A 13,849-nucleotide genomic window follows, 5' to 3' on the forward strand; every position below is an offset into this window, starting at 1 on the left:
TGATGGACAGGGAGGCCTGGCGTGCTGCGATTCATGGGGTCGAAAAGAGTCAGACACGACTGAGTGACTGAACCGAACTGAACCCCAAACTCCCAGTTGATCCCTTGCCTCCCCTGCTCCCTCTTGGCAACTACAAGTCTGTTCTGTATGTCCATGAGTCTCTTTCTGTTTTATAGGTTTGTTTGTGCCGTATTTTAGATTCCATGTGTAAGTAATGTGGGCTTCCCTTGATGGCTCAGTGATTGAATCCTCCTGCCAGTGCAGAGACTAAGGTTCAATCCAGGGTCGGGAAGATTCCCTAGAGAAGGAAATGGCAACCCACTCCAGGATTCTTGCCTAGAAAGTCCCATGGACAGGGGAGACTGGCAGGCTATAGCCCGTGGGGTCACAAAAGAGTTGGACACGACTTAGTGACTAAACAACAACCACCTAAGTGATGTATGGTATTTGTCTTTCTCTTTCTGACTTATTTCACTTAGTATGAGCATCTTTAGTTGTACCCATGTTGCTGCAGATGATATTATTTTCTTCTTTTTCATGGCTGATTAGTATTCCATTGTATATACGTACCACATCTTCTTTATCCATTCATCTGGCAATAGATATTTAGGTTATTTCCATGTCTTGGCTCTTGTGAATAGTGCTGCAGAGTAGGTGGAGCTCTGATACCTGCTCCAGGTGTTTAGTAATAAATCATACTGAAATTTAACCCTTAAAGAGTTTAATGCTCTGTTTGAAAAGGGTGTTTTTTTTTTTAATTTTTCAAATTTATTTTTTAAGTTTTTGGCTGCAAGGCATGTAGAATCTTAGTTCCCTGATCAGGGATTAAACCGGAACCCTCTGCATTGGAAACAGAAAATCTTAACCACTGGGGACCACCAGAAAATTCCCTTGAAAGGAGTTCTTAGTGAGGAAAGACTCTTTAGCATCATGGAGGAATGAGATTCTAATTCTTTCTTTCAAAGATCTGCTCTGGAACCACTATAAGGTCAGCTGACTCAGCCTTTGAAAGGAAGGAAAGGGGAAAGTCAGATGAACTTCGTAAATGGGGCCAAGTGACCTTGGTAGGAAATTTCTGCCCTCAGGTTAAGAAATCTCTAGGTCTAGGGGAGAGCTGCCCAGGAGGACTTCTGACCTCACGTCTCATGATCCTTTGCTTTGGTTTCTTCCAGCTCTGCAGTATTGGGCTAACTGTTGAGAGTGGGTGGTGCTGGACGCAGATTTAATTGAACCACAGCATGAGAAGTGTGCCTGCCTCCAGGCAAGCTGCTTAGATCACTCAAAGGGCTTTCAGACAAAGGAGTGGCGACATTAAGTATGAAAATAGGCTCTGCCAATTTCTCAGTAGCCTGGAAGAAACGCCTGCTAGGATTGGTCAGAGTGAGGCAAGTCAGCAGATGATGTCGTGCGTTAGTACATATTAAATTTTGCCTGCTTTTCCATTTGTGTCATTATCTTAGGCAGCTTTTATGAATTAATTCATCAGTTTTCAAAAAGGCCGTGTTAATGAGACTATCAGAGCTTTCAGCTCCTCCTTTATAATACTAGAAACTACCATGTGAGGGGTGGGGTAGGAGTTATTTTTTAAATTACATTCATTTTAGCTCACTGGAAGGAAAAATTTCAAACAATACAAAAGTGAATACAAATAAAATGCTCAGATTTTTCTCACCTCTCTGCTACTCAGTTACCAGAGATGACCATAGTTTGAAAGTATGTTATTTTTTACTTTGGGCCATGTGCTATCTTTATATAAAAGTGATCATATGAAATTGTTTTGTTTGTTTTTAACTTAAAATAGGATCATATTTTACAAACTATTTTGTAAACTTTTTTTAAGTTGTTCATAGATCATAAATAAATTTTGTCACAGTTCTAAAAGTCTACCTTATTATTTTAAAATTGTTGTTAAACAGCCCATAACTCATTTAAAAAAATGTTTTGTTTTATTTAGAAGTTCATCATATGTATATATTTGGCTGTACTGAGTCTTAGTTGCAACATGGGACTAATTGCAGTGTGTGGGATCCAGTTCGCCAACCAGGGACTCAGCCTGGGCCCCCCACGTTAGGAGCACAGAGTCCCAGACACTGGACCACCAGAGAAGTCCTTGCATAACTCATTTTTCTATTCACTAACTGATGGATGTTTAAGTTCTCTTCAGTATGACTTCTCTGTTATAAATTATGCTGCTGTGAACATTCCATACAGACATTCTTACATGCTTAAGAGTGTTTCTCTAAAAGACATTGACAGAAGGTAGAATTATCAGGTCAGAATGTAGATGCATGTCTAGATCTGTTGGTGGAGCCACTGGGCCCCACTTAACGGGGAATGAGTGTGTTCTTTGCCCTATACCTTTACTAACACAGAATATTATCACTTTTTAATGTTTTTCCCCATAGTAAACAAAGAAAGTGACTTTTGAATTTGGCATTTCCCTGATCCATTGAAACTGAGCATCTTATCTTATTGATTAGTATTATATATTTAGTCTATGAGTTGCCTGTCTTTTTTCTTTTCTATCATTTTCCAACTTAGAAATTAATGGTAGTAGAAATATTTTGTTTAAGCACTGATAATATTTGGCCAAAGTGGTGCTCAGCATAAAGTTTTTCTTCTTAAATTCATTTTTTAAAAACAAGAAAGACTAAAACTTAAGCAGGAGAAAGTTTCAGAGAGCAATTAATAAAGATAAAGGCAGATACAACAGGTCACCTACTTTATGGTATGCATTTACACTTCAGTTAAACACAGAAAGAAAAAAAGAAAGCAGAAATGAAAATTTAAAAACAAAGCAAAAAGCAATAGGTTTGATAACTAGAATGAAAACTTGTCTGTGTTTTAAAATATCTCAACATTTCTGATCAAGAAAAGGGGAACACAGCATTTAGGAATAATATAAGAAATATATGTAACCACAAATTCAGAGATTTTAAAAGTTAATAGAGAATTAATAAAATTTATTCTTATTAATTCTCTATTAATTGGAAGGAGTTGTCTGGGTGAGTTACTGAATTAATCACGATGACTAGTTGAGGAGGGGATCATACTGGCATTTGGTGCCCAGTGACCAGGAATGCTAAGCATGCAGGACAGACCTTCACAGTGAAGACATCCAGAAATGCCGGTAGTGTCTGTGGAAAAGACAAAAACCGACCGGAGAAAACTTTAATAGATCCATGAAGTGGAAAGCCCGCCCTCCCTCCCCAGTAAAGGCACTAGACTCGGATGGTTTTATGACAGTGTTATCCAACTAGATATTCCTCTGTTATTTCAGTTGTTTCAAATATAGAAAAAGTCTTCTGAAATCTTTATCTGGACTGGCATAGCAGAACAATGCTTCCTGTTTCGTGTAGCACAGTCACTTATTTCTCTCAAGTGTTCAGCTCTTTGCCCCCTGAGCATTGGGGGCATGCTCCTGCTCAGAGAAACGGTGGACAAGTTTGTTAGCAAATGGGAAGGTAGCCAGGACCTCTGAAAGTCACTGTTCTCTGTGGCGCTTTTCTGCAGCATCCACTAATAGTGTTTCGGGCCAGGTGAAGGGGTTGCTTAGCTTAGGACGGTGATGCACGATTATCGGAAGACAGCGCTACGTGGGGAGTCCTTGGCACATGCTACACCTCTGAGGTCTTAAGAAGCAATTAAGTCATCACTCCTGAGAGCTGTGCATTTTGGTCTGTGTGAAGTTCGTGAAGACCTTAATCTTTTTGAAGGGGAGGAAAAATGTTATTTTAGCTTCTCTCTCTACTCCCACATCCAAAGTGCTGCCAGTTTCCGAGCCTTTGGGGAATTCCATAGTGTGAAGTCTGGCTTTTCCTTTCGGCAGCTTGGGATCGAGTTTTGTCAGGTCTGCTTTCATTGCACACCTTTTAGCAGAAGGCCCACTTGTAGTTTAGTGAGACTGTGGGGAGAAGATTTAAGTAAGCACCTGTATTCAGTCAGCCGTCTTAACATGGAAGTCCAGGCCAGCTTTTCTTGGTAGATTACAAGGAGTAAATTTGGGTGCTTTTCCCAAAGGCAAAAACTGTAAATGAGAGAGTGTAATAGTTCAGCCTCACCTTCAGAAGCTTCCTCGTCTCTCACCCCTTATATCAGAGGAGCCCTATTGTATCTTTTCAATTTGTATTTCTGAGTTGGAGCAGTTTACTTTTCTTTCCATTATGGAATAAGTTCGAGCTTTGTAAGCTATGCATCCAAGAGCTAAGCTATTTTCTTCCACCGAATGTATCAACAGCCATTTATATACATGTGTATATATGAGACATATGTAAAATAATCATAAAAGGTCAAAATATGTTAAAGTGGTATAAAAGTAGTTTTAGAGTTCAAAAAGGGATAAATTATGTCAGTGTAAGAGATCAGAGATGGCTTTATGAAGGAAGTGCATTTGAGCTGAAACCCAAAATAGAGAATTCTACTTGATGAGCAGAAGTGAGGAAGAAGAGGGCCTTTCCAAGCAGAGGATGTGGCATCAGCAACAGTAAGATGGTGGGAGACGATAGCATATTTGGAGACCGGTAAATAATCCAGTGTGGTTGGAACAAAGGACTGGTCGTAGAATATTGGATCTCAGATGGCGGTCTGTATTCCTCAGACAGTGGAGTGTTGTTGAAGCTTTTTGAATGAGGTGACAGGATAGAAGCCACACTTCAAGAACAGTCATCACTCGGTGTCCTCAGAGGATTTGTTCCTGGACACCCTCCCCCTCCTCCCCCACTCATAGCAAAATCCCTGGACGCTCAAGTCCCTTATATAAAATGGCATAGTTTTTTGTATATAAGCTCCATGTAGCTTCCCAGATACTTTAAATCATCTGAATTACTTCTGATTCCTGATACAATGTAAATACTGATAAGTAGTTGCTGGCCCATAGTAAATTGAAATTTTGCTTGTTGGAACTTTCTGGGATTTTTTTTTTTTTTTTTTCTTTCTGAGTATTTTAGATCTGTGACTGGTTGAATCCACCAATGCAGAACCCATGGATATGGAGGGCTGAGTGTATGTGTAATTGTAGAATCTTAGATTGCGGTTGGGAGAGACTGGAGTTAGGAATACCTTGAAGTTGAGAGATCTCAAGGAATCTCTTAAAGGAAATTAGAGCTCAGACTAGAGGGATGATAGGAAGTGACTGGAAGGAGAACATGGATAGCAGAGTTTTAAATAGGTAGCATTAACAGGATCTTACATTCATCCAGATATGGGTGAATGAGGAGGAGAAGGCATTAAGGATGAGTCTGAGGTTTTGATCCTGGTTAATTGGGGAAGTATTGTGCAACTAATAGAAACAGGGGATTGAAGGAGGGGCACATTTGAGGAAATAAGTCCAATTCTGGATTATGTTAAGTTTGAGGTGTTTCAGGTACCAAAATATCCAGCTAGAAGTATTCCATAGACTCTTAGAAATGTGGGTCTGATGTTCAAGAAAGATGTAATGATTAAAATACAGATTCATGAATCATCCACGTTGAAGTGATGGATAATGTGGATGAGAAAATCAATTGCTGAGGGAAAGATTAGAGAGATTGAAGATGTCAAGAATAGAACTTAAATTTAGCGGCAGAGAGGAAAAACATGGGAAGATAGCCAGAATCATGCAGTGTTTTAGAAGCCAGGCTGAACTTCCAAAACCCCCCAAATAACTGTCTGTCTTAAATCAGATAGTCCAGAAGTAAGAAGTCTAGAGCGAGGATGGCAGTTCACGGTGGCCAAGGACCCGGTTTCCTTCTACCATCTTACAGTTCAAGACAACTGTTGAAGTTTAAGCTATCAGCACAGGCCAGAAGGAAGAGAAGAAGAGCACTTTGAAGACAGTTCTCAGAAGTTGCACAAACCACTCTCACTAATAGCCCACGGGCCAGAGCTTGGCCATGTGGCTACACCTAGCCACCAAGACGAGACATGTAGGCTTTATTCTAGGTGGCTGTGAGCCAGTCTAACAAAGCCCCATGACCAAGGGAGGAGGAGAGAATGGGGACAACTAGTAAACAGTGTCAATACAGTAAGAGCTAGAAGGATAAAGACTAGAAAAAGCACTGGGCAATGAGACGGCCCTTGGTAAATCCTGGATGAGAAGATATACTTCTCAAGTGGGAAGAGATGAAATTATCCCCAGATTTTGACATGATGTTGAAAATAGTTAAGGAGGTTTGGTCTAAATCATCTAAGTAAATTGGTGCAATTATCTTCCCAAGAGTACACCAAGGGAAGAGGTAAGGAATTGATCTTATAGCGAAATCATAGTTTTCACGAGGTGAATAAAAGCGTGACTGAGCCTGGTAGTGAGGCTTGCATTTGGATTCCTTCTCTCCCACTTCTTGGTCGGCAGCTTTGAGGAAGCCGTGTAACCTCTTTAAGCCTCAGTTTCTATGGGTAAAGTAGGGATACAGATTCTTCCCTCGTGGTTGTTGTGAATATTAAAAGAGAACATGCTTAGCACAATGTCTGGCACAGAGGAGCCAGTACCTAACGCTTGGTAGCTGTTGGAAGACAGCTGAGTTAAATTGGTAGAGGACTCAGTCAGTTGTTTCTTGAGTATTCAGCAGGGCTCAACATTCCAGCAACTGGAGAAGAGAAAGCAAATGGTTGTGAATAACCAGTATTGGAACTGGCAGAAGATCAAGGGAAACAGAGATGGCAAGTGTTCTATTAAATCAGGCCTGGTTAAATACCATGGCCGAGTGGAAGCTGATCCAGGCAGAGCTGGTGATGCTGAACAGGGAAGTGTGAGGGGCCAGAGGTCCAACAACAGCCCGTGAACACTTAGGGAAGAGCTTAGGGAAACGGGGAGGTGTCGGTAATCAGGACCAAGCCTGGTAGAACGGTCCTGAGTCTCATAGCCGCGCTGTGCCCGTGGGCGCTGTCTTGGGAGGACGTGGTTCCTGACCTGAGTGTTCTCCACCGTGCTGTCACACACAGCTCTGCACTAAACTTGCAAGACAGCTAGACCTGCCCTGGCATTTGAATTTTATTCTGCCTGGTTCACAGGGCCACTTAGAAGAAACCAGTCTTCTCTGTTGAGCTGGGGAAAAGGAAACCAGACTCGGCGCCGTGTTAGCATGAAGAACAGTTTGGAAACTGTTGTAAATGAAAAATGCTAATGATGGCAGCTTCCATTAACTGAAGGCCTCTAACGGGCCAGCCGTGCGCTGGGTTCATTTACACTGATTAGGTCATTGCATATCTCCAGACAAATCTTCCGAGTAGAGGCTATTTTTATCCCTGTTTAATAGATGAGGAAGAAAAAGTTAGGTGTTAGAGCTGGCCCTTAAGCCCTAACGTGGCCATATCCAAAGCCTGTTTAACTATGAGGTTAAATCATTTCCCCTGAAGCCCTGCTACTATTCATGTTTTAATGTCACAGAGCTGGAAGGGAACTTAGGTCATCTAATCACAGATTCAAACCATACTAAATCTCAAAGCCTTGGAGAATGCATCCCAGCCATTAATTTTTGAGAGAGACCCAGAGAGGGAAAGTCACGGGGCTGCAGCTCCAGCTTGGGCCTCCTGAATCCCAGTCCAGCTCTTGTTCTGTTTCTCGGGTTGTCATGGAACAGTGTGGACTCTGTCTATTTGTCTTGTCAGATCATGGTCTCCAGCAAGTGTCTGGATAACCTACTCAGTACCTTCTTTCTGAGAGAAGCACAGTGACCCTCCAATAGCATCACCGTACTTGGGAGTTCCCTGGACACACACAGTTTCTGGCGCTCACCACTGTGACTAAGTGTTTGGAAGGTTCTAATCCTAAGGGCACAAAGAAAGTAGAACAGCCCAGGAAACTGGAGTACCCCAGCTTTCTCCTCTGAGCCTGAGGATTGTTTTAACGTAGCAAGTCCTCTCACACCCTGCGTTTTTCAGCCCTCATTTAAACTGGCAGGAAATGTGTAAATGTTAAAATGTTATTATTCAAAAACCCTTGAGAATCCCCATGGATCATCATAGTAATTAAAATGCAGCAGAGAAGACCCCTTGCTTCAGCAGCTCACAGGGCAAAAGGAAAGTGCACACCCAGAATGAATAAAAATGGAAAGTTGAAGGGACTGGGAATTAGCATGCTGGTGTGCCCTGCTGTTCAGTGGAGCAGCGGGCCTCGGTGTATGGGGAGAGTGAGGACACAGCCCTCCCCGTGTCGTGTCCCCCTGTTCCTCTCCTGGAAGGGCAGGTGGGAGGAGTGCCGTGGGCAGTGGAGGACGAGCGTTTGAGGAGCTATGGAGCTCCCAGGGCGGGAGCACAGTGATTCTCAGTCGAAGGAAGGCCTTGGACCGAGGGTCCTCTTATGGAGTCTATGAGCCCTGGGCACAAGGGTCCTGTCTCTGCTTTTTCTAATGTATTTCCACTTTTTCTGAGGCCTGTCAAGGCCTTTCTTCTTCTTCAGTGTCCAACTCAAAATCTACCTCCTCTGAGAAGCCTCTTGTTTCAAAGTTATCACACGCTCATTGCTACTCACTGTACTGTGCATTTGGTTTATACTTTTCTTTAATCTTTGCTTTGAATTCTAGTTATTTCTTTATATGCTGGTCTCTTCCAATAGCTGGTAGTGCTGGAGCAGAGGTCATGTCTTCGTCTTTGTATCTTCGGGTGCTCCCTGAAGATGGATATGTCGCACACGTGTATTGATGGAAGGAGGGCTCACAGTGATGGTGCTGGGCCCTGCTTCTCACTTCAGCCTTCTCACTCTCTTACCTTTGGTCACCTCCTCCTGTGTCGAGACTTATAAGGACAATGTTAGTACTTGGCATGTGCAGTGTTGTTGACAATCCTTGTGACAACCTGTGAGGAACAGAGAAGTAGTAGGTGTCATCTGTGAACAAAATATGAATAAGAGCAGGTGTTAACATCTGTTCGGAGCTGGCATGTGCCAGGCATGGTCTAAATGCTTCTCACATAAAATTCCCATAACAATCCTATGAAATAAGTACTGTTAAGATCCCAGAATTATAGATGAGATTGCCAGGCACAAAGAAGTTCAGTAATTTGCTTAAGAGCTGGCTTTGGTGTTGGGGCTTGGGGGAGATCTGGCTTTTGATCGGTGTATTATATTGTTAACACCTTGTCCCTAAGAGACCTAATATTATCCTGACTTTACTGAAGGAAAGGACCGTTGAGTAGGTCTTTTCCCACTCATTGATTTGCCAGGAAATCTAGCTTAGTCTTGGATATAGTATTTTATGGGAAGGAGTGCCAGCTTGTTGAGATCCTCAGGTTCTTAGATCTTGACCAGCTTTTCAAATGCCAAGGTGTCTTTTCTTGGAAATTGCTGGGTGAGCCATGTCAAATAAGAATCCCTTCCCATGATTTCCTCTACTCTGGTGGACTATGGTTTCTCTACTGGGATTATGACCCTCAGAAATTCTTACTCTTCGCATATTTCCTCCTGCCATAAGGTTCCATTCCTTTTTCCACCCACTTCCTTCCTCCAGCATCTGTCTGTTAGGGAGCTCTTGGCATCTGTCTCTCTTTCTGCATTGATAGCCGACATGAGTGCATGGCTGTTGGACAGGGCCTTCATTGTTGGCGATGCCAGAAGCAGTCAGAACATGCTCTGTGGCCTGGGTTCCAAGGTCCACCCAGGCAGTGTGAGCCTGGCTGGCTCCCAGTTCTGGACTGGTGTTTTTCTTTTGTTGTTGGACTCCCATCTCCTCAAAAAAGTTGTTAAGTAAGGAGGTAGAAGCTGGTGCCAAGGAAGAGAAGCCTGTTACCAGCACCCTCTTTCACATTCAGATGTGGTCAGGGAGACACTGCCCCCTGGGCCAGAACCTAGAGGAAGCTGGCCATTAGGGTATGGTCCTGGAGATGGCCGGTTTTCCACTCCGGTTGACTCCCACTTCCCTAGGAAGTCCCATTGGCCCGAGTCACCATTAGATGCTTATGTGGCCCCACCGTCAGCCTCATGGGCAGCTTCAGGCACACTGGCAGCTGACTTACGTGGTGTTCATACCCCAAAAGTCAGGGCTTCCTGAGGCCTGAGTGAAGCCATGCAGAACTCCATGTACGCAGCACTTTTTCCCTGGAGATACGATCCAGGCTGTCAGGGCTTATTCAGTGCTCTGGACTTGACCTTCGGGGTTTGGGGTGTGAAAGTCCCAAAGCAGTCAAGAATAGAGGAAGGAGAGGCCAGAGTTCATGCTTCTGGGCTCCTGTGGGTGAGTCATCAGATCCACGAGGTGGAGCTCCTTGGCCACCCCTCCACGGCCTCTGCAGACCTGCCAAAAGCCAAGCCAGCTGTAGAGACCAAACTGTCCTTTGGGTGGGGTGGGGTGCATGGAACCATATCCCTGCTCAGACCTCAGGGTGACAGGCTCAACGTTTGGAGAGCTGGTTACCGGGGTCCTTCCTGAAATGCGGACCTAGCACTGTGGGACCCTGGCGTCGGGCTTGGGTGGTGCAGGGTTGTGTGTGTGAAGTGTGGCCCTCCTCACCTGACAGCCTTGGGACTGCGGGCCTGCTGATGGGGGTGGCGTGCTGTGCAGGCAGGCCCAGGAGAGGCCTCCCCATGGGGCTCTGCCAACCCCGAGGGGAAGTGTGCTGTCGCAGTGTGGTGAAGACGTGCCTTCTCATCACTATCAGAACATAAACGGGATTTTTAAGGACCACGCAGGCAACCTGCTTATTTTAGATCTTGAAGCCCAGCAAGATGAGATCACTGCCAAGGCCACCCAGCGAGAGAGCAGATAGCAGGACCAGAGCCAGGTGTGCCGACGCCTGGGTCTCCCCCACCTCTCCAGACCAACCACTGGAGGCCTGAGGGCCTTAGATTTCTCATCTGTAAAAATAGTTGAGCTTGACCCTTTGGGTTCCAAGATCCTCTGATCTCATGAACAGTTTGGAGAGCTTTGTGCAGACTAGAGAATCGTTTGGTGCCGGTACCGTACATTTCCACTTACAGAGAAAGTCAGGTTGGACATTAGCCGTGGAGTGTGAACTAGTGCTCAGCACAGGGTTGTCATCTGCCCTGCTGATGTGGGTTAAAATCGCTAATAGGTCTGAGTTCGTGCAGGGAGAGCCTGTTCGGTGTCCTGGCATGATACTGATGTTGGACTCTGATTTGGTCGATTATTTATGCTACCTCAGGGCAGAGGTATTTGGTCCCTCGGGGAAGCATACAGTAGTGGCTGGCCTCACGAGCTGGCAGTGTCGGGTTTCCGGGATGTTGGGGCCGTCTCAGGAGCACGGCACACGTCTCGGCACTGACAAATCAGACCCTTTTAATTTCAGTGGACCAGCTAAGGTTAAACTTAAACAAATAGGAGCAGCTGGGAGGCTTTGCAAAGAGTGAGATGTGCACATTCTCAAAAAAAAAACCTGTGTTCCCTGAGGAAGGAAGGAAGAGGGGTGGAACTCTGAATCGCCACCCGCCCCCCCCTCCAAACCTGAGGAAGGAAGCGGTTATTTCTCTCCTGGTTTGTTTTGCACTTTCAGTTAAGGAATTCCAGAAGTCGCAGGTTGTGGATCATGACTTCCATCACCCCCCCACCCCCCCACTGTTGCTGCTTGCCAGAGGAAGGGAGGGCGGGTGGCTCTAAATAACACTTTGGCCTTTATGGAAATGTATCAGATGTTCCAGGAGTGAGTCTCGCTTGCTCGTGCTTGCTTGTTGGCGGCTCTCTCTCTCCCTCCCTCTCACTTTTACTCCGCATTCACTCTCCTCACTTGTGTCCTTTCTGTGGGATATAGTTAGCACCTCCTGTCGCCTTATATAGCCAGGTCTGGTCGTTAATGTTAACAGAAATCTAACAACAAGGAAGGCTGCCAGATAGCATTAATCAGGCCAGTGTTTGGAATTTCATAAATGCTCTGACTTTGGGTACAAATTGGACATTAAGAACAATACGAAACTGTTTGCTGACTTCCTCTCTCCTCTTCTCTCCCTCTGCCTGCTCCCCAGCCATCCAGCTTCTCTCCCTTTTCCCCTGCTTCTGAATTCCTCTGCTCGGCCGTGCGCTCGCTGCATTGGAACTTTGTTGGTTTTTGCCGTGTTTAATTTTGTTATTTCTCTGTCTCTCCGTCCACTCCAAGACCACAGGCAGAGCAGCGGTGGCCGGAGCCAGGACTCTGCGGAGGGGCAGGACGGGCAGGTCCCGGAGCAGTTCTCAGGTCTCCTCCACGGCTCCTCCCCGGTGTGTGAGGCGGGGCAGGACCCTCTCCAGCTGCTCCCTGCCCCTGGCCAGAACCATCGAGAAGGGTCCCCCGCGCAGGGCGCCTGCCCCGAGGAGATGCAGCTGGAGCAGACAGGCAGGCGTGCGTCCGGAGCCTCCCCGCCCCGTGTGCTGGACCAGAGTAGGAGAGTGGGCCACCCGGCAAGCCTGCCCCCCGCCCACAGCCAGACGCACCCCAAAACTTCAATGCGCACAGCCTTTCCACGCCCTGGGGGCGCCGAGGAGGAAGGTGACCCGAGCGGGGCCAGGAGCCGAGCCCCTCCCACCAGCAGACCCAAGGCTGAGCTCAAACTCAGCCGCAGCTTGTCCAAGTCTGACTCTGATCTCCTGACCTGCTCCCCAACGGAGGACGCCACGATGGGGAGCCGGAGTGAGTCCCTCTCCAACTGCAGCATTGGGAAGAAGAGGCTGGAGAAGTCGCCCTCCTTCGCCTCTGAGTGGGATGAGGTAAGGCTGCGTGTTGTCTCGGGGAAGAGAGCCAGGCTGGCCGAGCCCCTGCGCTCACCCGGGTGCCGATGCCCAGGACCAGCACAGGGGCCGCGGCTGCCAGCTTCCTTCACACTTCCACCAGGGTGTTTCCGACAGCTGGGAGGGGGCAGGTGCCCTGGAGCCAGGACAGGGGTCTTCGTGCCTGCGTGGCAGAGGACAGGTCCACTTACGGTTAATCTGCAGGGCGGAGGCCCAGCAGAGCAGGACTGAGGAAGAAGCAGTTCCTAGAAGTGACATGCTGTTTGGAAATATTTGGATCCCATCGGCCTAACTGAGGGAGCCAGACTCGCCCTGAAGATGCTGCGGAAGAAGTAGAGGACTTCCTGTGAGCCTTCAGGAGGAAGAGGGGAGATGCAGGGCTGGGGGATGGGGCTTTGGGAGAAGCTGCTGAAAGGGAACCAGAGGGGGATTTTCTGTTTCCCGCTGCGTGTGATTCTCCTGTTTTTCCCAGGAAGACCACATGCTCTCCCGGCAGAAGCTTCTGCCCATCCCACATTCCTGGGTTGGTGGGGCAGAAGGCTAGGTGGTTCAGAAAACAGAGTGATTAGTGAGGAGAACACATTTGGAATCTGAGGCCCAGGTTCCTTTCAGAGCCATTGTTAAAGAATAGAAATATGTGCCCAAGTATTTTGCAGTGACCTGTGACATGTCTTCCTGGGCAGAAGAATGTGTTTCTCAAAGCTTGGTAAACATGCAGGGAATGTTCAAGTACTACCCTCGCAGGCTTCTAGCTGAAAGGAAGCTGACTTTGAAGCGGACTGGATCTGTCTCCCCGGAACATTTTCACAAGATGAATTTAGCTCTCAAAGAGGAGGGGACCACTGCAGCTGGCATGTCCATTTGAACATTCTGTAGACTAAATGCCCTACCCAGCCCATCCGGGTTGCAGCTGTAAAAGTTATGTAAACCAAAGCTAATCCCATTCCCAGTATGGGAACAGGGCGGGGCCAATTCCTCCAGCACTCATCTCCAGATAAGATGAGGTTTAGGACTCTGTTTAGTCAGGGACAGGAAGATCCTGTGCCAGAGGAAATCTTCGCTGTTTGGCAAACCAGGATTTGGTGGTGAGCCTGTGGCTGATGCCAGGCCACTTAAGGAAATGTAGCTAGTGTTCGAGAGCGCCTGTGCCCGAGAAATGGCACACGGGAGAGCAGGGGTCTGTAGGGACGTGTGCTCTACCTTTGTTTTCAAAACAGAGTTTTTCT

The 13,849-nt window shown here is 46.4% G+C and overlaps 1 protein-coding gene across 4 annotated transcripts in view; it reads left to right on the forward strand.

The window, feature by feature from the left end:
- Positions 1–13,849, forward strand: part of ANKS1A (ankyrin repeat and sterile alpha motif domain containing 1A) — a 169,326-nt gene that overhangs the window by 97,147 nt on the left and 58,330 nt on the right. For all 4 annotated transcript variants that reach the window (XM_019985677.2, XM_019985676.2, XM_019985678.2 and 1 more), the window contains one exon: positions 12,016–12,602. In XM_019985677.2, the coding sequence (XP_019841236.2) occupies positions 12,016–12,602 (587 nt within the window). The remainder of the gene's footprint in view (positions 1–12,015; positions 12,603–13,849) is intronic.

This window comes from Bos indicus, chromosome 23 (assembly GCF_029378745.1).
Source record: "Bos indicus isolate NIAB-ARS_2022 breed Sahiwal x Tharparkar chromosome 23, NIAB-ARS_B.indTharparkar_mat_pri_1.0, whole genome shotgun sequence".
NCBI lineage: Eukaryota > Metazoa > Chordata > Mammalia > Artiodactyla > Bovidae > Bos > Bos indicus.